The sequence below is a fragment of the Epinephelus fuscoguttatus genome, linkage group LG17 (genome assembly GCF_011397635.1).
Source record: "Epinephelus fuscoguttatus linkage group LG17, E.fuscoguttatus.final_Chr_v1".
NCBI classification, from domain to species: domain Eukaryota; kingdom Metazoa; phylum Chordata; class Actinopteri; order Perciformes; family Serranidae; genus Epinephelus; species Epinephelus fuscoguttatus.
In genome coordinates this window covers 26,203,695-26,227,520 of record NC_064768.1, presented here as the reverse complement: position 1 = coordinate 26,227,520, position 23,826 = coordinate 26,203,695, and the positions used below count along the sequence as shown (strand labels likewise).

At 47.4% G+C, this 23,826-nt stretch overlaps 1 protein-coding gene across 5 annotated transcripts; it reads right to left on the bottom strand.

The window, feature by feature from the left end:
* Positions 1-1,217: 1,217 nt before the first annotated feature.
* ahdc1 (AT hook, DNA binding motif, containing 1) lies at positions 1,218-23,355 on the bottom strand. 5 transcript variants are annotated; one of them, XM_049601778.1, is made up of 7 exons: positions 23,163-23,355; positions 22,735-23,051; positions 10,797-10,991; positions 9,193-10,504; positions 7,344-9,070; positions 4,358-6,095; positions 1,218-1,479 (listed from the first exon to the last, which is right to left on the bottom strand). In XM_049601778.1, exons 4-6 carry the CDS (start codon positions 10,393-10,395, stop codon positions 4,364-4,366), a joined length of 4,662 nt encoding a protein of 1,553 aa, XP_049457735.1. In that variant the 5' UTR covers positions 10,396-10,504; positions 10,797-10,991; positions 22,735-23,051; positions 23,163-23,355; the 3' UTR covers positions 1,218-1,479; positions 4,358-4,363. The 5 variants fall into 5 exon arrangements, with proteins under 5 accessions (XP_049457735.1, XP_049457733.1, XP_049457734.1 ...); XM_049601776.1 differs by having other exon boundaries at positions 22,735-23,355; XM_049601777.1 differs by having other exon boundaries at positions 10,829-10,991; positions 22,735-23,355.
* Positions 23,356-23,826: the final 471 nt, after the last annotated feature.

Here is a 23,826-nt window from a genome sequence, read left to right as displayed (position 1 = left end):
CCTCCCTTTCACTCCCTGTCGAATTGTGTCCTTGACTGAACTCTCTAGCACACAGTCCCAGACAGCCTGGGCAAAGCCCAATACTCAGGGAGGCTCTAAAACACACACAAAAACAGACACACACCTCCCGTGATCCCTTAAAGAAGCAGTATGCTATAGACAAGATTACCAATGGCAAGAACAGAATGTGTATTTAAATATTTTGCACCTCAGATACATACATGATATGTAACAGACAGATATACAATTTTTTCATCACAAAAACCACCAAACAACACAAGACCACAGAAAAAAGAAGGGAGAGAGTGAAAGAAAGAATGAGACCCCGCCAAGACTGTGGTGTCTGGGGAGCTTCACTCCTTTTGACCCCACAGGCACGCACACACTCTCGACTCACACGAACATAAATGCACACATACACACAAGTACATGCATCACTGCAGTCACGCAAACACGCCCTGCTCTGTCTCACATTCACAAACAGAAAACAAGAGTCTCTTTGGGGCCATTGTGTGATTTCAATGTCTCTTTCCCTTGTAGTTAAAACAGCAAAACACAGGATGTTGGGTCTCCATGCTGCAGTCCTCTCCCGCCCCCCCAGGAGCAGAGACACCATGGCAGAACGCTGAGGACGGCATGTTGATGACAGACCCTCAGAGAGAAGAGGGGGCCTCTGGCTTGGAGCTGGAGTCGTATGTACAGATGCTGGTATTTCAAGAGCAGAAACTGGTTTAGTCCACTTTTCTCTTATGGGACACAACACAAGGAGTGCACAGAGCGGACATTTGCTAGGCTCATGGTATTTTAAAAAGTAGATTTTGGGCTCAGATGCGTTTCAGGCTGGGGCACAAGACAGAAATGCAGGTCAGTGGAGGTTGAGTGCAGAACACAGTTGCTGGTTTAGCAGAGGAGGGGAGGTTGAGAGAACAGAGGAAAGAAACAGAGAGAGAGAGTAGTGTGATCATCCATATTGTAGATGTACAGAACAGGACCAGAAAGATTTGGCGAGATACAGACTTCTGGGAAACGGAGTCCATCACAGCAGGACTTGAAGGGGTGAGGAAATCGGTTTGTCTCTGTCCATCAGCGTCTGGTATTCATCTGTCAGCTCCTCTTGGCCTTTCCCTCATTCCAGCATAGAGTGTGAGTGGGTGTACACATGTATGATTTTATGTGTCCATGTTTAGGTAGTGAATTCATCTGCACATGCGTGTGTGTGTGTGTGTGTGTGTGTGTGTGTGTGTGTGTGTGTGTGTGTGTGTGTGTGTGTGTGCATGTGTGTATGTGCATGCTTGGGTGTTTAAATTGCAGTTGATCTTGATTGTCAATGCTGGAGAATTAAAGCTTTACTGTCCAAAGCTGGCAGCTAAATTCTCACCCTTCATTTCACAGTCTCTCACAAAGAAGTCTCCTTAACAAAACAAGAACAAAAAAAAGAAAAAAGGTTTGCAAATCTGTAAAAGCTTGGATTGAATGCACCTGAAAGAGAAACAGAGGGAGAGGGGGAGAGAAAGAGATGAGGAGAGATAAATTAATGTAAGATTATGATGTTTTTGACAGTGGTAAAAAAAGAAAGCATACTATGAATTGAAGATCGGCACTATTTTACAAGTCTTTATAAACATGCTTTCCTCTTTAAAGTCCAGTGTGTAGGATTTAGGGGCATCTATATCTGTATATACTATATCTACATACACATTGGGTCTTTTCATGAAGCCCACCATGTTGCTCTACAGTAGCCCAAAACGAACAAATCGAACACTGGCTCTAGATAGGGTCATTCATGTTTTCGCGTCAGCCACTGTAGTTCTCCCACACACTTGAAAGTTCTGTAACCTCACCACTAGATCCCACTAAATCCTACACCCTGGACCTTTAATTGAAACCATCATTTCATTGTTTGATTTGGTGTTAAAAGGTAGTTTACGTGGTAAGTAAGGTGCACACTGTTGCAGCTGTACTCCATTGCTATTAATTAACATATCATTTTATTACATATTCACCCCAAAATCAAAAATACCAGGCTGTTCTCATGCACTGTTTGTACATATACCTATGGAAAGTAATGCACCAAATTTTGAATATATCCCAAGTAATCATGAGCCAATAATTTGTGTATTTGGGAACGTATTTCCGTACTTCCCACACATTTGGGAAGCCTGCGATCACGTGATAACTGTGCTGACAGGAGTAAAGAGGGAAGAGGTCCGCACTGGGAGGCAGGTTCAGGTGGTGTGTGGGTCTTAAAACACAGGACTTTCCAACACACCTTCTCCAGCAAACTGACGTTTGCAACTGTGTGAAACCAAGTGAACTTTGGGTTATTTTAAGGAACATTTTCACTATGTTTCTTTCCCCAACCCTAACCTACGTAACTTTACTTGCCTAAACGCAATACATAACTTTACGTTAGGAATGTAATGTCATTCTTGGGGTGCTAATTTGTAAGATATCATATAAACTGTTGTATGAGGATGTGTTGACTTGGCAAGTGTTGGAGATATCGGCCATAAAGATGTCTGCCTGCCCTCAAATATAATGGAACAACATGGCACTCTGCGTGTGGTGATCAAGGCACCAAAAAGACAACACATTTGAATAACTCAACAACAATGTCTCTTTCCAGAAATCATGACCCGGTTACTCAAGATAATCCACAGACCTTGTTGTGAGCGGTTTCATGTTGGAACAGTTTTCTCTCCACACCCTCCAACCGGATCATCACACAGAGGAGAGTGGGTATCGACTGCTCTCGAACATGAGTAGATGTACGGTGATAAAGTTGGTGAGTGTAGTTCGGTAGAATCAAGCAGCAATCTCCAGGGCTGAAAAATGAAGCCAACCCAAAAGTGTCTAAAACTGTAGTTCTTTTAACCGCCACTGTAGGCCGGCTCCAGAAACCAGTCAATCCCCATAGACGCTAATGTTAAAATTCCAAGCTTTACAGCAATTACCCTCTAATTTCCCCCTTCATGACAACTGTACGGGGTTGAATTGTTATATAAGCCAACCATTAGCACTGTGTTAAGGCTTAAAGTTACGTAAAATGAAGGGCAGCGTTGCTTTGAGTAACAGGTTGTCTGCCAATAGTAGCTTCGGCTTCTTAGTGAGATCCACTTTTCGCTCCTCCACAGCTCCAATCTCTCATCCAAATATGGCCACTACTGTCTCCAAAAAAACCTGAGATGGTGATGACCAAAATGCCAAAATCAAGGTTTCAAAACAGGAGTCCACACACCAGTGGGTGACATCACAATAAATATGTCCATTAGGGTAGACACTAGACAGAAAATAGTTCTTACATGAAACGGCTCACAACAAGGTCTGTGGATTATCTTGAGTAACCAGGTCATGATTTGTGGAAAGAGACATTGCTGTTGAGTTTTTCAGATGTACTACAAGCTGAGTGCCAGCTTTGATTTTGGGGTGAACTGTTCCTATGTACTTTCACTTGAACATGTTTTGACACACAAGATACTATACGACACATCCTAATCCACCTTCAACTTCCATTATTAGATAAACAAAAAGTTGCGAACATGGACCTGGAGAGTACATTGGAGTCTAGCAAAAGCAATTAATTAACTGTTTTATTAACTAGACATTTCTATATGCCAGATAGATAAGGCTGTTTTGTGAAACTGACACCAAATTGCACTGTAAATGTTTATCTTATCAACTTTTCATTTACCAAATACAATTACTAATAGTGCTTCATCATCCAATTAAGTATCTAATGATGATGAGCTTTACAATTTGGTGTAGCTGTCATTCATTTGTGAAGTCTTTCTTTCTCCTCATTTTTATAGTCCAGTTGATATTAATTAAAGGTATACAATGCAGGAATTGTCAACCACTGTTTGTTAACAGTATCGGCAGCAAAAGTGAAAGCCAACCGCTTGATGTTTTTCCTCATAATATTGTGTTTTTTTTGGCGCTGTGTCCGCAGTTTCCTCTTGGATGCGTGCTGCTTACAGTCTGGCACCTGGTTGCTACTTTTTTGTAAAGTCTAGACCTCACCTGCACGCTGCTTTTGGCTGGGGGCTAAATGCCCAGGAACATCCTGAACACAGCAAAACAAGGAGAAAATAAAAAAACACAGGCAGACGTCTGGGTCTCTGCAGATAACTGCACCGCCACACACTTCTAGTGGGTCATCAGTGATGACTTACAGTGATTGCTTTTGTATGAGTCAATACATTTTTAAGGAAAATCCTGCATAGTATACCTTTAATGAACTGATTTCAAAACAAAAATATGGTCATCCTCAGTAATCAGACACTCCTCTGGAAATTTCTAGTTCCAGTGGTAGTTTTCAGATGGCCTTACTGTTTGTACGAAGGGTAATTAACCTCACCTGCTGTTACAGGCTGGTGACGCTGAAGCTGTCATCATTGGCTGTGTCCAGGAGCTGGCACAGCACCCCACCTCCCTGAGCTGCTTGGGAGGGGTAGCGGTGTCCCATGCTCTGATAGGATTGGTGGGACAAGGAGAAACCACCAGTGTCCTCCTGATGGGGCGAGGAGTCCAGGGGAGGTTTGGGGTATGGGGAATGAGGCAATGGGCCTTGGCGGAGGCCTGTGCTCATAGCGTGGGGGGTCAGATCCCGCTTGTGGGGTGGCACGGTCGAGGGAGGGCTGCACTCCTCATAAAGCACAGGTGTTGAGTGGGAGTGGAGGCTGGTGCTGGGGTTGGAGTGTGTGTGGGTGGGGAGGTGAGAGTTAGGGTTGGTGTGTGTATTGTGGTGGGGCTGGTTGCTGGTGTGGGGGTTTGAGTGGGAGAGGGGGCTGCTCTGGAGGAGTGAGGTGGCATGGGTGTTGGTGTGTGAGCTCAGGTTAGCGTGATGGTGTGTGTCATGGGGAGTTGGGTTCATGTGCGTGTTTGCATTCGGGCTAGCGAGCGCATTACCGTGTGAACTTCCATGGGGACTTGTGTGCGGGTTGCTGTGTGTGTGCACGGCTGTATTTGAGTGTGTGCTGTGAGAATGCGGGCTGGGGCTGCCGCTATGTGATGTCTGTCCGTACCAATAGGGGGAGCTGCAGTAGCTGGGAGAGTCATACTGCGAAAACTGTGGGTCTTTTGGAGGCGGGCGATGTGAGGGGCTTAGTGCAGTGGCGCAGTGGGGTGTCACCCGTGGTGAGGGAGAGCAAGAGGGTGAGAATGTTCTGGAGGGGACAGGGTGGTAAGACTGGGGCGGAGGAGGGGTGGGCTTGGGAGGGTAAGGAGGAGATGAGACACTGGGTGAAAGGGAAGAGGAGGACTCTCCAGGGTATAAGGCTGGGTATCGCTCCTCAGAAGAGGGCGTGGAGGGGTGGGCCGAATAAGGGGAGGGGTACTCACAGGGGTCCTGGAGGTAGGTGGAAGATGGTGCAGGATTGGGAGTGGCCAGGGGAGAGAGGCTACTACTGTCTCCACTGTAATAGTCCAGTCCCTCCTGGAACAGCCCAGCTCCTTCTGGACCTCCAGCAGTCACTGCGCATCCCGCCCCAGATGTAGATGCAGCTTTGCCCCTACCTTTGGCTCCTGATGGCCGCTCTCTCTGACATGGAGACAAGCCCCCTCTACCTCCTCTGGACCCTCTACCCCGTCCTCCAACCCCTCCCCGCTTAGGTCCAGGAGTAGGTGTTGGGGAGGGACTGGATGGGGAATCAGAGTGTAAACCAGAGCCCCCTTCTTTTTCTGACTGTGGTTCAGTCCGTTTCCTTCGACCGCGACCGGGTTTGTTGGTCCCCCCGCCCTGAAAGAGGACATTCTGGCTCCAGTTATATGAGGGCCCCGAGGCACTCTCATGCCAATCCATCATCAGCTTCTCCAGACTGGACAGACTGGATTGACCCCCCTCTCCACCAACAGAGACAGTCTCACTCAGTTTGTACGAGCCACATGTGGAGTTCGGTCCGCTACCAGTGGCTGCAGAGCCAAGATGTGAAGAGTCAGAGGAGGATTCTGATAGACTTTCAGGAAAAGGTTGTCGCTTGGCCTTCTGGGGGGTGTAGTTTGAGATATCCAAGATGTCTTTGGACTCGTTAGAGCCGTATTCACTGTAGCCGTGATACTGAGGCCCAAAGCTGTCTGACCAGCCACCATAACCTTGTCTGAAAAAGAAACATAGCAACACAAATAATTAAACACATAAACACGCTTGAGGAGTATGTGTGAAATTCTTCATCCGGTTGCATTTTTTTTTTTTTTTTTGTACACTGTATGATAACCGTCAGTTTCCATACCATGGTACACAGTTTCACCCTATACTGCTGCAACCCTAAATACAGGTTCTTACTATAGATTCCTAGCTGGACAAACACAGTGCATGCTTTTGCCCTGAGTTAAAAGTATAGTCTACATTTCTAATCCAATACGCTTTTTGTCAGGTTCAGTGAATATCCGCTAGGTGTCTGCTAGCTGTCTATTCTGTGTGTATGCTGTAAAAATCCAGTGTTCATACACAGAGGTGGCTTTGTAGATGTGAAACAAACAAAGTGGCTTGGACCAAGGTACATAACACAGGACAAAGGAAAGGCCATTTATTTATAAAGACTAAGTCTGAGAAATGATGACATCATCTCTACAATTCGCACATGTCTATTGTTGCTTTGTGTAATGAGCATGCGCTATAAACAACAAGAACAATGATGGAGTATGGGTTTGCTAACGTCTTGTCAACACTGCTTGGTCTAATGACTACTTTCCACTTAAACTTAGTGCTGCTGCACCAATTCATGGACGAACAGAGGCATTTGCTGCACCCAGTGTTTTTGCTCCATCTCAACATTTTAATGTCCACCAGAATCTACGGTTTTGAGTCGGGCCTGGTCGAACCAGCAGATGGTGGGACACTTTACAGAGTATCACTCGTATGTTTGAGTGAGTTCCTTTATCCTTAACTTTAAAAGGAATCAGTGGTGACAAGATCTCCAGTAGGTGTTTTGAAAAAGGTAACGTTAACCTGTGCACTTTACTACCTTTTTGATGAGGTATTATTGAAGAGAGTAAATGCCAGCAAGCGATTATAGTCGTTTTTGCATTGTAGTGTGGACAGAGATATTTTGTAAAACATCAAAAAAAACATCTGTTTTCAAAAATAACTATATGTGTAGACGGGGCCTGAAGAAGCACTGATGGTAGCAGTGTATTTGTTTGGGTGTTGAGTTCAAATATCAACAATCTTTCTCCAGAAACTCCACTTTAACTAATGTCAGGGATTGACTTTTAATTAGCACATGGTGGACATGATAAAACTGAAAATGACAAGCTGGGGTGAATCAACCATATTAAGTAATTCTTAGATCTTTAATTCTGTGGTCAGACTTCTATTAGTTAAAAGGGTCACACAAGTGATTTACCTGTAGGTCCACTGACTGGAGTTGAACTGTTTGTAACCTTCTGGAGAGGAGGAGGAGCTGAAGGGGCTACTTTTGGCCACAGACATGAACCCCCCTCCAGGTGATGTAGGTCCTGTTGACTCCCCCCGCACCATGGAGGAATGACCTGCTGCAGGATATCCACCATAGCCTCGCTTGCCTGCTGCCTGGTAGCTAGAATAACCCATTTGACCCACAGTGGTGGCCTTGCCACTGCTGTGTCCGGATCCATATGCAAAGCTGCAGTCTGAGGATCTCTGTGGCACCGCAGGAGAGGAGGAGGAGTAGCTGGAGGAGTAGTGGCCAAAAGAGGCAGGATGGGGGGAACTAGGAGAGTGTGAGAGAGATGGAGGAGTGGATTTGGGATAAGTAGAAGTGGTGGGGGATGTTTGGGCCAGGTTGCCATAGCTGTATGGAGGCCTGGCTGAAGAGCAGTGTGACTGGGCTGAACCCTCCCCTCCAGAGCTTGCACCCTTGGAGTTCCACTTGGGGAATGCAGGCGACCAGCTGTGACTTGTAGCTGGACTGGATGGCTCATAACCAGGGGTGGATGAAGCTTTTCGGCTCTCTGACTGGGAGGAGGAGATGTCCAACAGGTCTGATGAATCATCTGAGTCAAGGAGTGACCGGAAATATCCGGCAAACAGTCCTTGTGAGTCCTCCCCAGCCGGCCCAACAACTCTGCTCCCTCCTGGACTGCTGTAGGCACCTCCCCTTCCAACTTCACAGGAGGAAAAGCCCCCCCTTGGAGATCCACAGAGCTGATACCCACCCAAACCTTTCTCCTTGTCCATACCCCCCTCCCCCCAGCCACCTGCCCCATTGGGCCAGTCCTGCCCCATGGACACCCCCTCCCCTTTAAATGCACCATTTTTTCTCACACGTCTCCTCCTGACAATTTTCTCTCCCCCAGGCTCAGTTCCTACCATACCCCCTCCCCTACCAACCCCACCTCCACCCGAACCCTTTCCCCTTTTCCTGGGTAATCCATGCTCAGACATGGGGCTCGGTTTCCGCTTCTTGCCAATGGATTCAAAGAAGTCACTAAAGGTGCTCTTATTGCGCTCACTGCCCCCAATCCCCCCTGCTCCTCCTCCACCTCTTCCAGCGCCCCCTCCTCTGCCACCTCGAGGGCGTCTGTATCCAGTGAGCCGGTGGAGGAGGGTGGATATTCCAGGGTTTTCCATGGGGGTATGGAAGGTTTCTGGCTCACTGGGTGTCCAGCAGCGTGGGGGAGAGGAACGGCCAGTGGCAGGGGGCTGGCGGTTTAAAAAGGCCAGTTTGGACAGAACATCCCCATACTCTGTTTTCACATCGTTAGTGTCATTAACATACGATGGATAAGGGGAAGGGAGTTTAGTCCGCCGCCGTCTCTGGGGCTTCTTGGGCTGGTCTCCATTACCACTAGCATTACCAGCATTTGGAAGCTCTCCCGGTACTCCTGGCAGAGCCTGTTTAGGTGGTCGTCCCCTCCTGCGTTTGAGAATAACAGGCAGTTCTCCAGGAGGGAACATTACCATAACACTCTTCCCATTGTTCTTCATTCGGAGAAGTGCAGTAGGCTCTCGAGCTGCCTCTGGGCCCTCCGGTCCACCATCGTTGCCTTTTTCAGGCCCTGTAACTGTCTCCATATTAGAAATCTTGTAGCTCTTCTGTCTGCGGCTAAGGCTGACGGGAATGCGAGCCACCTTGACAACAATCTTCCTCACCTGTTAAGTGGAGACAAGCATGAAACATATTATTTTTTTAAATATCTGTTTCGTACATGGTATGAAATTGTGTGTAATGTCAAGGAGTGACTACACTGATATGTCACTATTGATTAACTTACACCTACAAAACGCCCATGTCTCCGGTTATTGGGAGGAGTAACCCCCAACTCTGCAACAGGTTCCTGCTTCACAGTTAGAGGTGCAGCGATGGTGGATGTGTTTGCAAATGGGAGAAGAGGAGAACTACGATTCACCATGGACTGGGCTGCCTGACGCTGTTTCACACTTTTAGGAGCTGCTTTAGTGACGGATTTCGGTCCAGGCCTAGACCTGGATTTAGGTCCAGGTTTATGCCCAAGTCTGGGCCCAGGTTTAGGTATAGCTTTTGGAGCAGATTTGGGTACAGTCAGGGAAAGAGCGATGTCTGTGGGGCAGGGAACTGTGGGGAGAACAGCCTCTACAGATGGATGCTCTTGTTTCTCCCCAAGAGTCACCTCCTCCTCTTTAACCCTCCAGATTTTCTCCTCCAATACTTCAATCTCCTCCTCTCCTGCCCTCTCCCTCCCCGCTCTCTTCTCTCCATCCTCCAAGCTGCGGCGGAGGCGGGAGGATTTGCGCAGGTGACAGGGGAAGCGGGGACGTCCAGAGCTGCGGAGTGCATACTTCTTCTCTGCCTCCACAGGAAGAGCAGAGGAGCCCGGGTTTGGGTTTGGACCAATGGGGACTGGACAAAAGGTTGTGGGACTGTCTGTCTCTGCAGTGAGGACTGGGGCTGCCTGCTGATTGGTGGAGGCCGGATGATTGCCAAGTGCCAAAGACAGGGGTTGAGGTGAAGTTGTGTGTATGGCCTCTGGTGTGAGAGTTCTGGAGAGTTCTTGTCCTACAGAACCTGTATGTGTGTTGATATCCATGTGTCTACAATCATCCAAGTGTGCATGTGAAACACCCTGTGCATGCACATCTGGGTCTATGTGCGTTTGCATGTTTCTAAGTGTCTCTGCAAATGTATGCGTCTCAACGGTTGTGTGAGTCTCCGTCTGCCTGCGCCGACAGGTGCTGTGCCCCAGCCTTCTCTGTAGATGCAGGCCGTTGGCCAGGGCGGAGGGAGAGGAGGCGGGAAAGTGGTCGGAGGTCACCGATACCAGTCCATCGTTAGAGGGATCCTGGGACCCCTCCTGGAGCCCAAGCTCCCTGGTCCAGAGCTCAGGCCCTGCCAGCCCCTCCAGCCCCCCAACACACGCTTTTTCCTCCACCTGAGTCCCACCACAGCCCACTGGAGCCCCAGTTTGGCCTGAATGCAGGTGATCTGACAAGCCACTCATTCAGTGGATGGTCTTGCTGGTACTGAGGGAGGAAAGATGATTTCTGCTGTATGAAAATGAGTGTTTCTTCGTTGCAGCTGTCTGACAACAGGCAAGAAGATTCAATGACCTGAGGACAGAAATAAAAACAATACTGTGAAAAAATATTATAATATGTAATTAAAAAAAGTAATATCATCAACTGGATAAAAAGTCGACAAATAATTTCCTTGTTGCATTTCAGACATTTAATATAAACTATAGGCATCAAATATATACAAATCGAACATTTGCAGCACAGATAAAATTGTGGTCGAGTGATAGAATTTTTGGCAATGGGCCACACACCTAATTCGTAACACACTCTAATTTATTAACTGTGCCACCCACACAGCAGCATTACAACATCAGATTACATTTACCATTCATTCCTGGCTCAATCAGTTGCTTTTACCGAATGGTTGTTGCGCTGATTCTGATTTTGATTCTGAGTTGAGCCTCACTCTGTCTGCCTGACTGGCTCTGTTCTGCAGGGGATCATTGGGTCATCAATACTGCAGTGGAGAGCTCACATACTTCTCTCTCTCCCCTCTGCTCCTGTCTTTTGCCCATGGTTGCTGGAGTGAGAGACGGAGAGACAGACAGACAGACAGGCAGACAGACAGAGGAAGGGACAGGGAGTTGAAGAAGGTGGGAGTGGGAAAAAAAGGAAAAAGTAAGGAGTGAGGAGGAGGGTGGAGCAGAGAGAAAAAGAGAATAAGAGATTAGTACATGATGTCACAGCATGCATCAGACCAGACTAGAATCAGTATTTTGGTGAGGGCTGCACCATCTCACATCAGACGCTATTATTTTGGAGGATGACTTGCAATATACATCTTTGAACTCTAATTGTAGTTACTGTTTCATTTCGATGTGCACCAGCAGATTGCAGACGGCCAGCACCACTGTATCTATTTTCAATGTGCGTACTAAAACACACTGAGAATCATCACGAGATGATGAAGACCAGACTCATAAAATCGTGTGGGACTGTGAGAGTTGTGCCACATTTTTCAATCTCACCATATTTGAGTGAGTAGATGCACATGTTATAAGAAAAAAATCCACAAATTATAATGAGCAATTGTGTCGTGGTGAAAAACACCCATAGTCACACTGCATGCCACATTTTGCCAAAACTATTGAAATGCATTACAAAGCACTAGACTTGGAGGGTGCAACAAGAATGAGAATGTGTGAATAATCGCAGCCACCAGGGGGAAGCAGAGAGGTGATGAATAGAGGTGTTGAGGGGATGGAGAGATGAAGGTGACAGAAAGACAGGAACGATAGAGGGATTATAGAAACCCAGAGCGGAGGAGAAATGGAAGTACAGACTGCCAGACACACAAGTCTTACGAAATCTGGACCACACGTGCTTTCAGACTCGCACGTGACTTCACGCATGCACACATTCAAACACAAATACAAGCATGCGTGCCACACTTGCACGCATATACACGCACGGCTGGCTCCAACACTGTACCACATACAACAAAATCCTGTCCATCCCCAGATCTCTCTGCCTCCCTCTCCAACATATGGCTCTGATTAGGAGGGAGGGAGAAGGACAGAGTGTGAGAGAGAGAAAGAAAGAGGGGGACAAGAAGGGAAAGGGGTGGAATAAGTGCACGAATGGGTGAGAAAGTACAAAGGGGGGGAGAGACAGAAGAAGTGCAGGGGGGCCAAAGCCATGATTGAGACAGGGAGAGGATGGTAAGAGGAGGAGCAGACACAGGCAGACAGATTTTAGAGAAGGAAAAGGAGGGAGGAAAAAGTTGAAGGAGGCGAGAGGAGGAAACAGTCGAGGGAGAGAAGGAGGAGGAGTGTGAGAGTTTTGCTGTTGCAGAGTTTAAGGCTGCACACATGGAGCAGACCAACCTCAACGTTCTGCTGCTCTGAGGAATGACACAACTGGGACAGACACACATGGAGATGAACACACACACACTACACATACTTTCTTTAACCCCCTCACCCACTCTCTCCCATGCCCAGCGCTGTCTCCCTGCCTCTCTTCTCTCCCATTCTCACTTTCTCTCTCGTCTAATTAACAGCACTCCTTAATTAAAGCTCCATCTGACCGGTGTATGAGAGAAGGAGAAGAACACATGCTTTAATTAAACATTGCTGCACATGTGCTTACGCGTACATGCACACACTGTCACTCACAGACGCACAAAGACACATGCAAATGTGCCCCCACGGCTTCATCCTCCCACACACTCACACATTGATTTGCACATAAAGACATACATGTCTCACACACACACACACACACACACACACGCATGCATACATATATAGTCATGCATGATCACACACAAAACAAAGACACACATGCAAATATCCTTCTACTGTGCTCGGCGGGGGGCATTCTGACAGAGCTTAGGTGCCAGCCAATCAAACGCTCCCACTCTGATTCATTGTTTAAGCAAACACTCCTGGCATCCATCAGCTGCCATTCCGATATATTCACCGTCATACGTAGCAAATGCGTTTTGGTGCATTTTACTGTGAATGGCTCTGGGGCTTTGGAACACACAGTTGCGTAGTATTGTCTCTGTGAAAACAGCCTATGGTGTGCACTGCTCCCACATGATGATCTGTTGAATCTGTTTCACAGGGAGCAGCTCTATGACTATTGTTTGAGAATGTTTGATGTTGTATATTTCTCATCTGCACGTAAAAGTTTTTGGTGCTGCTGTGTACTTACAGGAGAGGCAACAACAACACAACACGCCACAGAGTGTATGTGCGCACACGCTGGTGTGAGAAATCAGAGAGGAGAACTTGTCATTTTCCAGTTTGGGCAGTTGCCCTGTTGTGCATAGTCTGAGAGGAACAATCATTCTGTACATGGTAGCTGTACAGCATATCTATTCTCTTCCCATCTATCTCACTGCCACAAAGGCTTGCAGACTCACAGGCCTGCCAGCAGCAACCCTCAATGAGGAACTAGACCCTGCGTGTGTGTGAGAGCGTGGATGTGTTGGGGCTCGCACGCATGTGTGTGTGTGTGTGTGTGTGTGTGTGTGTGTGTGTGTGTCTACGCGTGTGCGCGTGTATGAGTGTGTCTTCCTGGGTGTGTTTGTAAAAGCACTCACTGAGCTCTAACGGGTGTGCAGTTGTTGCTAAGAGACAGGCAGCAGCACCGAAACAGCATGGGGGGGTGTAAGGGAGGGGGACATGGAGGGGAGAGAGAAAGAGAGAGAGGTAGTGAGAGAGAGAGAGAGGAGGTGAGGGGAGGAGGAGGGGGGAGCTCCACAGAGAGGTTTAGACAGATAAGAGGAAGAGGGGATAAAACAGAGAGAGGGAGAGAGATGGAGAAAGTGTATGTGAGGCCAGGAGAGAAAAAGAGGTTGGGAGGGGGGGGAGTCCACAGAGACTGAGTGACACCGTGCAGAAACTCAGCTACCATCAGCCTCTCGTTCCTCCACACCACCTCAACCCTGATGCAACCTCCACCTGCAGCTCCCACAGCCTCAAACATACGTACGACGCACGACAATGCACAACTTTTCCTGCAAAAAACAATAGAGAGAAACATAAAGCAAAGAACACAAAACTGACAACTTGATGACTAAACTGTTCTCAAGTCTTCCATGAGGTGTTTTCGGTGGAGAACGGTGTGGAGACAAGTGTCAGGTTGTATTCTAGATCATAAATGTCTGTTTGGCTTTGTCGGTGAAACATTACACATGACATAACATTACACAGCAGCACCTTAAAGTGTCCAGTAAACTGTAAACACCCACTGTGTGGAGTTACTGATATCATGAATAGAGTTGGGGACGTCTACAGAATCCATAACATGATGTCCACGGTGAAACATGATGGATGACGTTGTTGTTGGAGGGCGGGGCTATTTCACACAATGTTTCTGTAATCTGTAAGTTATTAAAAACTTACTCAGGGCGCAGCTTTGTCACTGCCAGAACATGTGATATATATACACTGGTAATTAAAAAACAAATGTGTGAACAGATATTGATCTGACGGTGGAAAGTGTTCATGATGGCGGCGACAAATGTGGTGGCTAAGAAAGGTACCACTTCGCCATCGTGCAACCTAAATCCATCTAGTAATAACTTTTCAAAGCATCCAGTGAATGCCATTGGCGCCACCGCAAACCCACATCCCTGCAGGGGTTACAGTTCAATATACCACCAATCTAATTTTCGGAAAGCTGTCATGGATAAAGAACACCACCATATGTAAACTTCTTTATACAGTCAAAAAAGTGGGATCTGCATTTGTATTTAACACACTCCCTGATTTCTCTGAGGCCACTGGCATTCAGTCTGTCAGCAATATTTTGGGTTGATCCGGTGTTGACAGCAGATATCTGAGCCAAGACTTCTTGTTCTGTGCACCAGTCATTTCAGCTAATCCAAAACAGATATCTGCATATGAATTCAGATAAATTTTGAAAAAGCTAATATAGAGCTAACTCGTCGTCAGATGATAGCCAACGGGTTCTGAGACTGCATTTTGGCCAATGTGTTCCGCCTCTCCACATGGACTTATGAGCCGTTCCACCGTGATTGGTCAGGGTTACTTGGAGTACAAAGGGACTACAATGAAAACACTTTACATACCAAAAACTTGTACGGTTTTATACATATATCTGTTTATAGAGGTCATATTTATAAACATCACAGTCCCCATAACATCCGATATTATAGCACCACTTTTTGTGCAATGTGTGCAAAGACATTAACATTTATCAGTAAAAAGATAATGAAATAAAAGTGCCTGCAGGATTATTTAGCTAAACAAATTATTTTTTGAGAATCAATACAGTCTCACAAAACCCAACGCCATGATACTCAAGTGTATCAATATTTTGTTACTCGCCTAGTCATCAAATCAAATACTTATCCATGAATTATAGGCCTCTGAGTGTGGATCTATATACATTAAATTAAATAAATGGAAATGTATTTCTAATGCATACTGATGTGATAAAAGAGCAGAAAAATTACAGAGCACAAACTAAACAGCACCTAGACATCATCTTAAACTGATACTGCAGGTTGACATGTTGCATTTAAAAGCTCTATCTTTGTTCCCACTGTGGAAATAAAGTTTTCAGTATTTACTCAGTGTTCAGCCAAACAGTGCAAAGTTTTCAAATTCAACCAAATGAAAAAAAAAGAACAGCAAAATTGAAGTTATAAGGTCTCGCCTTGACTGCAGTGCATCGTAGCCCGACAGGCAGTAACACTGAACAGCCAGAATTTAAGCACATCCAAACTCAACAGACCTGGTTTTTTGAGAGCTTGAGGTGTGTGTAAGTGTGCCAAAGGGGGTGAGGAATGTTATACACATATATCGCACCACTGGGGCCGACATGCTTGCACACAAATTACCAACAGCAACCCTCAAAAACAGAGCTGAACTTTGGGCTTTGGTGGGCTGCAGCTCTGCGCACACTCACGTCAGTCAAACTGAGACAGTCCAACTAACACACTTACATACAGACCCGTACCCCCCCACCCACACACTCACACTCTCCTTCACTCTGACCTCTCTTCTCTTCCTAACCCACTCACATCCCACCCGTCCAGCTTCCCCCTCCCTCTAAAAAAAAAAAAAAAGAAACACCACCACCTCCCCAGCTGCAGGAAATTCCTAATGATCTCCATCATCAGTGTGCGTGCTGTATCTCCTGCCAAGAGCCAGCATGTGCACGCACACGCAACAAACACGCACACAAAGCATATAAATGAACAGAGAGCAACACATAAACCATATGTGCAGACAAACAATAAAGGCAGACAGACGTTTAGACAGACAGACACACATCTAACGTAAACAGACTTCACACAGACCAGATACAGTGGCGGCTCAGCCAAGGATGCACACTGGGGACTGGAGAAGTAGCTCGAAACACTAGTCAACACAGAACCAGGACCCCCCACCCCCATCTGACTGTCTCACTATCTGACTGTCTCTCTCCTGTTGTTTCTGCAGGAACCTACATGCTGTAGTTATTTTAAGACTATAGAGGACTGTATTACCCCTTCCTCTTCCTCCTTCAACCCCCCTCCTCACTTCTCTTCCTCACTGTTCCCACTCTCATCTCTTTAGCACCCCCTCACACACAAACACCTCCCGCCCCCAGTTTTTCTCCCACAACACACGCTCCCACTCCCCAACACCCCTCCCTCATCTTCAACTCAGCCTGACACTCTCTCCTCTCTCACTCTCTCTCCTGCAGGCAGTTTCCTGGCGCTGCTGATGGCCGCCCCTCAGTCAGGTCATGTGACCAACCGCGCCAGCTGGGAACAGCTAGGAGTGTGCACATGTGCGCACTCAAAAACACATACGGGATTACACACAAACAAGGATGCGTCTGGAAACACACACAAGCACATGCAAATACAGGGAGATGAAACCAACCACATAGGTGCAAAAACACAGGAACGCTCCCACTTACAGTTCACACAGGTGCACACACACACTGAGCTGACATGCACACACAAGTGGGGAGAAACACACAAGATGCACACTCACACTGACGCACACTCCACGTAGTCACGCTGGCGAGAACTCTCACAGACGCACTTCAAAAACCACACATACCGACACACATAAGCACAGTCACGCATATCCACCTCACACACAGAGGACACACAAACCAGATGCTTGGACCCCGACACACACTCAGACCTTGAGGCCAGTGTTTTGGAGAGGGGCCTCTGTGCTGCGGCCCTGACTTCCTGACTCCTCCTTCCTCCCTCCGTACTCCTGTTCCACAGTTGCTGTGGGAGACGCTGCTGCAGCGCCCGTTGCCAAGGAGAAGGCTGCTGGCTGTTTGAACAACAATGGCCGCCTTGTGAACATTCCAACTGTAGGTACTGACAGCTCATCAGCCACAGCCTCAACATACACACCGCTCAAGAAGCGCACACATGCTGCTCACAATACACACTGACGCTACACCAATGTACCTCTCGGATTCTTGGCCTGGAGCCTGAGCGAGGTAACACTCTCACACACAAACACCATCAGGCATGCACACAAACACACATCTGTGCACGCTCTAAGAAATTATGACTTCTGCTGAGAGGATAAGAAACCCTTCCTTCCCTCTGTGTCTACCTGCATCTCTCGACCATCTCTCTCTCTCTCTCTCTCTCACACACACACACACACACACACACACTCAGTGCGCAGTACATTCATCCATCTTCCCCCTTCTCCCCGACTACTCTCTGTCTTTCTCTCTTATCTCTTTCTCTCTCCTCCCCCTCCACAGCCTCCTGCTTTCACTCTCTCACTCGCTCCTCACTTGCTCATCCCTGCCTCTCTCTCCCTTTCTGTCTCAGGAAGTGTGTTCTCACGCACACACTATCATCCTGGCACACACACACACACACACACATGCGGAGGACACACGTTCACACACACACACACACACACACACACACACACACACACACACACACACACACAGAGTGAGAGAAGCACACACAATCTCTTTCTCTCCTGGAAGGTAGCGAATCTTTTTCGTCCCTTGGGGGCATACACTTCCTCAGAGAAGGAGGGAAAAGGGAAAGAAGAAAGAGAACTAGAAACAAGGGTGGAACGGGCAAGAGAGGAAGAGAAGGGAGGAGGAGGAGGAGGGAGAGAAGATAGGAAGGGAAGAGGGTGAAAACTATATTCACGGCGGGGATTTATAGACAGACCCCTCAGTGCTCTGATTATCTGTTCATATTGATGGGACGACATTGAAGCCACGCTGGTGGAACGTTGAGACGCTGCTGAAGCCAAATTGGGTAGAGTAAGGAGGAGGGGGGTGGGGTGGGTGGGGGGGTCGGGGGTGTTGAGGAGAATCACTAACAAGTCTCTGCTTATCCTCTGACTCACTGTTTTTAACACACATACCCAGACACATGTACGCACACTCACACACTGCTAAAAACTCTGACACACTGACGCACGAGCATAAGATATCAGACACCCTGTACATGTGTAAGTATGTTGATCCGCAGATAGGTGTGTGTGTGTGTGTGTGTGTGTGTGTGAGCTTCCGTGTGTGTGTGTGTGAGAGACAGCGAGTATGAGTTGTGTGCCAGACAGACACACCGAGAGATGCTTTTGTGCGTGTTTGTGTGTCTGCGTGTTTTCCCCATCTCTCGCTCCTCTTTAATAATTGAGCTGATTCTGTCCAGCTTGTTAGGGAGGTACACAGCAGCTTCACACTCTGTCTTTCTCTCCTTCTCATCCTCTCACGCGCTCCATCTCTCCCTCCTCGTCCTTCCATCTCGCCGCTCTCCCTTCATTTATCACTCCTCTCCCTCCCTGACCCCTCCGTCCTCTCTCTCTCTCTCTCGATCCCTTCCCCCAGCTCTCCTCTCCCTCGTTCTCCCCGCAAATCCCTCCTGTTCTTTGACCTCTCCCTCGCCTCTTGCAGCTTCACCCCCCGCCACCAACCCCCCACCCCGGTGCCCTCCATCATCCCTCTCCTCTTGTCTCCCTCCCTCCATCCTCTGGAGGTGAGAGGTCGGAGCTTCCTCTCCACTGTCAGACTCAAACCGGCTGCAACCAGCCCTGTGGGGGGGGGGGGGGGGGGGGGGTGTGAGGGAGACAAGGAGAATGAGGAGGTAGGTAAGGAGGGACATATAGGAAAGGTGGGAGGGAAGGAGAGAGGGAAGTGGAAGAAGAGACTAAAGGACGGATGTATGGGGAGGAGGGGGGCAGAGGGGTTAAAAAAGGGAAGGAGGCGAGAGAAAAGAAAAGGGGAGATGTCTCCTATTGAGTCAGTGCCTTTGGCGCGGAGGAGCCGTTTTATGAATGTATCGTGTGGGAGGTGACAGAATGGAGCATACAAACACTGCTTACACTAATGCTAAATGGTTGCTGTGTGTGTGGGTGCATCTGTGTGTATTTGCCTGAGTGTGTGTGTGTGTGTGTGTGTGTGTGGGAGGTGAACCACGTTTACCTGCCTGTGGCGAAAGCTATTTCACTTCAGGTGACGATTAGATTAATAGGAGTCGTAAAAGACAGGACCCTTCACTCCAAGGACAAAGTAATGACTAATTATTTTTAGCCGGTAGCTCGTCGCATAGTGGAAAATATTAAACATTGTGAAATATTCCTGAAATGTCCAATTACTCAATATTAAAAATAAGAGGTCTTATAGGATATCAAGATGTTTTGAACAACAGACCGTGAAGCCCGTGCAGCACAGTGTAACATCTCTGATTTGGAAACAACAGCAGAGGAAACGTTATTATAATTTGCATCTAAATATTACGCTTAAAGCCATCGTGTGATAGCTCTAAGCCATCTGAATATAGCTCTAAGCTCCAACCAATCAGGTTTTGTCACTATAAAGATTGTTTATGTGAATCTGTGCCCTAAAATAAATTCCTCGTGTAATTTGGTAGGCATTTCAAGAGCTGAGTAATAATGGCCTGACTCATTCACAACACTGGTGTAATTTCCCTTTTGCTAAATGACAGTGATACAGTATATCTGTTGTGCAGAGTTCAAAGGGGAGTGTCAGAATGATCTTCAGCTGACTTTCACAGAACATCTGCAACTAAAAAAACAACAAAGCTCTTTGTTGCATTTGACAAATCTTGCGCACAGCTAGAAGCCAAATTCCTCAAATGAGATGCTTTGTAGTTGTAAGGAGAAGCCTGAGATTGTTTCTGGAGAATGAGCGTTTGAACAGACTCAATCTCTGGTAGGGTATCCTGTCTGATTTAGATTACTGACTGAGCCATTATCTGGTGGCAATGTTTGTGCGGTCTGTAACTTAAAGGAAGACGTCATCCACAAAATGACCGTGGGTATATCAATCAGTCATGTGTGTTACCTTGAATTCATGAGGAAAACATGTTCTCGCATGCCTCCAGGAAACATGGCTAACATACTGATTTACTGACTGATTGGAGACCACTTTAACAGCAGCAACACTTTATGAAAACATCAGTTTACAAACTCTCACACAACTTGTGCATTTGAATCCAAGTCTCATTTATCAAATGGTATGCTCAGTGCCTCCCAAACACATGGCTAAAATCTTGGCTTTGGCTAAAGACTCCAATACTTAAATGCACATGTTCGGGAAGTGGTGAGCACACGACATGATGAATGAGACTTGGATTATAGAGCACAAATTGTGTGAGTGTGTAAACAGGTGATTTGGTATTGTTTTGCTATTTTAAAGTGGTCCAGAGTCAATTAATTAATCAATATGTTGGCCGTTTTTCATGGAGTCTTGTGAGAAACACCAAGTTTTCTTCACGAATTTAAGCATGACTGATTGATATATGATACAAATGGTCATTTTGTGGGTGAAGACTTCCTTTGAGGTGAAATGATAAATTATAAGACCACTGGTTTTGTGTCTTTAGCTAATCTACTTCGTGTCTAGACCTGATGCATCAATAAACTGAGCCACTGTTCACCCATTCAACAGGTTGCACCATCCTGAACGTGACGCCAAACTTCCCAAAACACCAGGAAATCAGTGGAAGTTAATAAACACACTGCATCCATCACTGCTTCATGTGTCTTGATGTTTGTGAGCATACATGAAATATGTGTGTCCATCCTGTCTTTTCCATCTCCATGACGACCTCCATATCAAGAGGACATCTGACTACAGCAACCTCACATGCTGATAGGCAGAGAGAGGAAACAGGTGATTGGTTGAGCTGTCGGCTGTCATATCGGCAGGGTGTATCCTTGTGACACTGCAACATACACACACACACACACACACACACACACACGTGCACACCAACACACACAGGCTTGTCACTGCCATCAACCCACACGCCTACGAACTGCAGCAAGGCACAAACAAAAGGTACTTCCACAGCACACACACACGCACACACACACACACACACACAGACTTGGAAGTACATGCATGCTTACACACACACACACACACACACACACACACACGCACACACACACACAGCTTTGAGACGAGATGTGGTGTGTTAGGTGCGCTGACCCTGCCAATGAGGACAGGAGGAACATCAACGGAGCTACAAGGCCGTTGCTATGACAACTAGCCCCGCTCACACAGGTAGGAAGCACAATAGGCCTAAGCTGTTATATGTTCACATTTTCTATGTTTGTCACACACACACACACACACACACACACACACACACACACACACACACACACACACACACACACACACGGGGCCTTGCACTCAAGACAGGTCTGACAGACAGCGGCTGCATGCCAAGGTAAGGCCGTTTCCTTTTCATTCCAGCATTCAGAGGTTTGAAATTATTCATTATGTCCAAGTGGACCTGCCAATAAGAGAACTCACTCTTCAACCAGCGACTGGGAGAGTGAGACTGGCTGAGTGTGAGACACACAGACTTACAGACAGACAGACAGAGCATCACTCTGCATACTAACGGCACCTGCACTAGGGCAGCCCGTGCACGTCTCTGAGGGGCCCTTAAATAACAAACTGTCACTGCCCAGACATCGACATTGACTTCTCCCCCCTCTCCTCTCCTCGCCTTCAGTTTCCTATGCACTCTTTCTTCCCTTTGTCACCCCCCTTCCCCAACCCCCCCTCACACAGACAAGAGCTGATAATCACCACCATGAGTACGCCGCACACCGGCCCTGTTGCCACTGCAGGATGTGCTGCCGCTGCTGCTGTGTCCTGCCTAACTGCCCTGACAACTCAGGGGGGCTGCCGGGATGGAAACCCCGGGGTTGGACGGATGCTCACCGGGACTCCTGGTCCCTGCTGTTTATATGTAAAGCAAACATCTGTCCATCATCAGGAGCTGGGCTCACAGTCAAACCTCTGGTATGTGTCAGAGGGGTGAATTCAGTGTAAGAAAAGTCATCCACAGAGGGACAGTCCACGGAGACAGCAAATAAACAAGACAAGTGTGTGTGCCTCCAGTGTGACAGTACCTTGGGAGTGTGTCCTGTTGTCCTGCCTACACTGTCTACACAGTCAGTAATAATGAGTCTAATAAGTGAGAAATACTCAGAAAAAAACAGGTGGGGGTTCACAGGGTTCACTGCGCGCACATTCAACCACATTACGTATGTGTGCGTGTGTTAGTGTAGCTATGTGTGTATGTTAGAACATCATCTTTAAAGACCCCACCACACACGCTGCATGCCCACAGTAAAGCCCAGATGACCCAGCAGCACGAGCAGTATGAATGCAGAGCGGCACCGATCAGGTTAATGTACAAAACTCTAAAGGAGACGTAGCCAGAGGTGCGCAGCACAACTGGCTGAGCGGACAGTAAGCCAATTTTTGGTGTTGTGTACACAAGACGCTGCACGCGCACTCACCAAGGGAGAGGGAGAGAGAGAGTCTGGGGGCTCGCGCTGGCTGCTGGAGCTGTTGCGGTGTCAACGCTGGCTGGCGGGGCTGAGGGCTCGCGCGGCTGTCGGTGACGGTGCTTCGCTCCTCTCCGCTCCCGGGTCACGGAGCCGTTGCCTTGGCGGCTGCAGCCGTCAGAGCGCAGCATGTCCCCTTCATTTGGGCTCCCCGCGTCGGAGGGAGATAGCCCTCCCACATCAATGTAAACGTTGTCTGCTCCTGCCGTCGCGCGCCACCGTCTCGTGCGGCTCAATGGAAAAACCGCTCCTCTGGCTCACATCAATATCTGCACCCACAAAGACGGGAAAGCAAACACACAAAAGAATGGAAAAAATAAAAAAGGGTGAGCAGGGACGTTGGTTCACTGCCTTGTCCCGAATTAAGGTGTTGACATTACCGCGCGTGAGCCCTGTGCTCCGGTTTTGGTGACAGGCACGGGACTCCCCGGTATGCGGGAGGCAAAAATCGACCGTGCGCCCGTGCGTCTCTGCCTCTGCAATTCCAGCTCTCTGTCTCTCGTGCGCCCCAGTCTCCGCTGTGCCTCTCCAACGTGCCTGACTGTCAAAGCCATCCGGGCACCCGTAGCTGGCCTCACTTTACACCTGTGGAACTATGGGAACAGTAGTTTACTGGCGACTGGAGGAGAGCGAGCGTGAGTGAGGGAAACAGGGAGGAAAGCGAGACACAGACATGAGTGGGAGTGGGAGGAATTTTGAGGATTGTTAATAGTTACCGGTGCCAGGGATGGCAATAACACTAATGTTATAATATGATGTTTAATAATAAAGTCTAAAACCACAAATTATCTGGTCAAACTTTTGGCCTGCTGTAAAGAAAATTCTATAATATTGGTCACATAACATAGTGGATTGACTTAAAACCAAATTTTTTATTTTTTCTTATCAACATATAATTTTTGTACTAATTTTGTATATGTTACATGCAGTAAAATACAAAAATATGACATTTAACTTGAAGTACAAAACACATAGGCTAATTTAAAAATATTTCCTCACACAAGCTTTAAAAGTTAGAAAAAGGAAAATACTGACACAAATAAT

Coding starts and splice junctions, on each gene's coding strand:
- ahdc1 (XM_049601776.1), bottom strand. CDS start 10,395: ATGAGTGGCTTGTCAGATCACCTGCATTCAGGCCAAACTGGGGCTCCA. Junction 9,071..9,192: donor GACATGGGCGTTTTGTAGGT/GTAAGTTAATCA, acceptor TCCACTTAACAG/GTGAGGAAGATTGTTGTCAA. Junction 6,096..7,343: donor TCCAGTCAGTGGACCTACAG/GTAAATCACTTG, acceptor TTTCTTTTTCAG/ACAAGGTTATGGTGGCTGGT.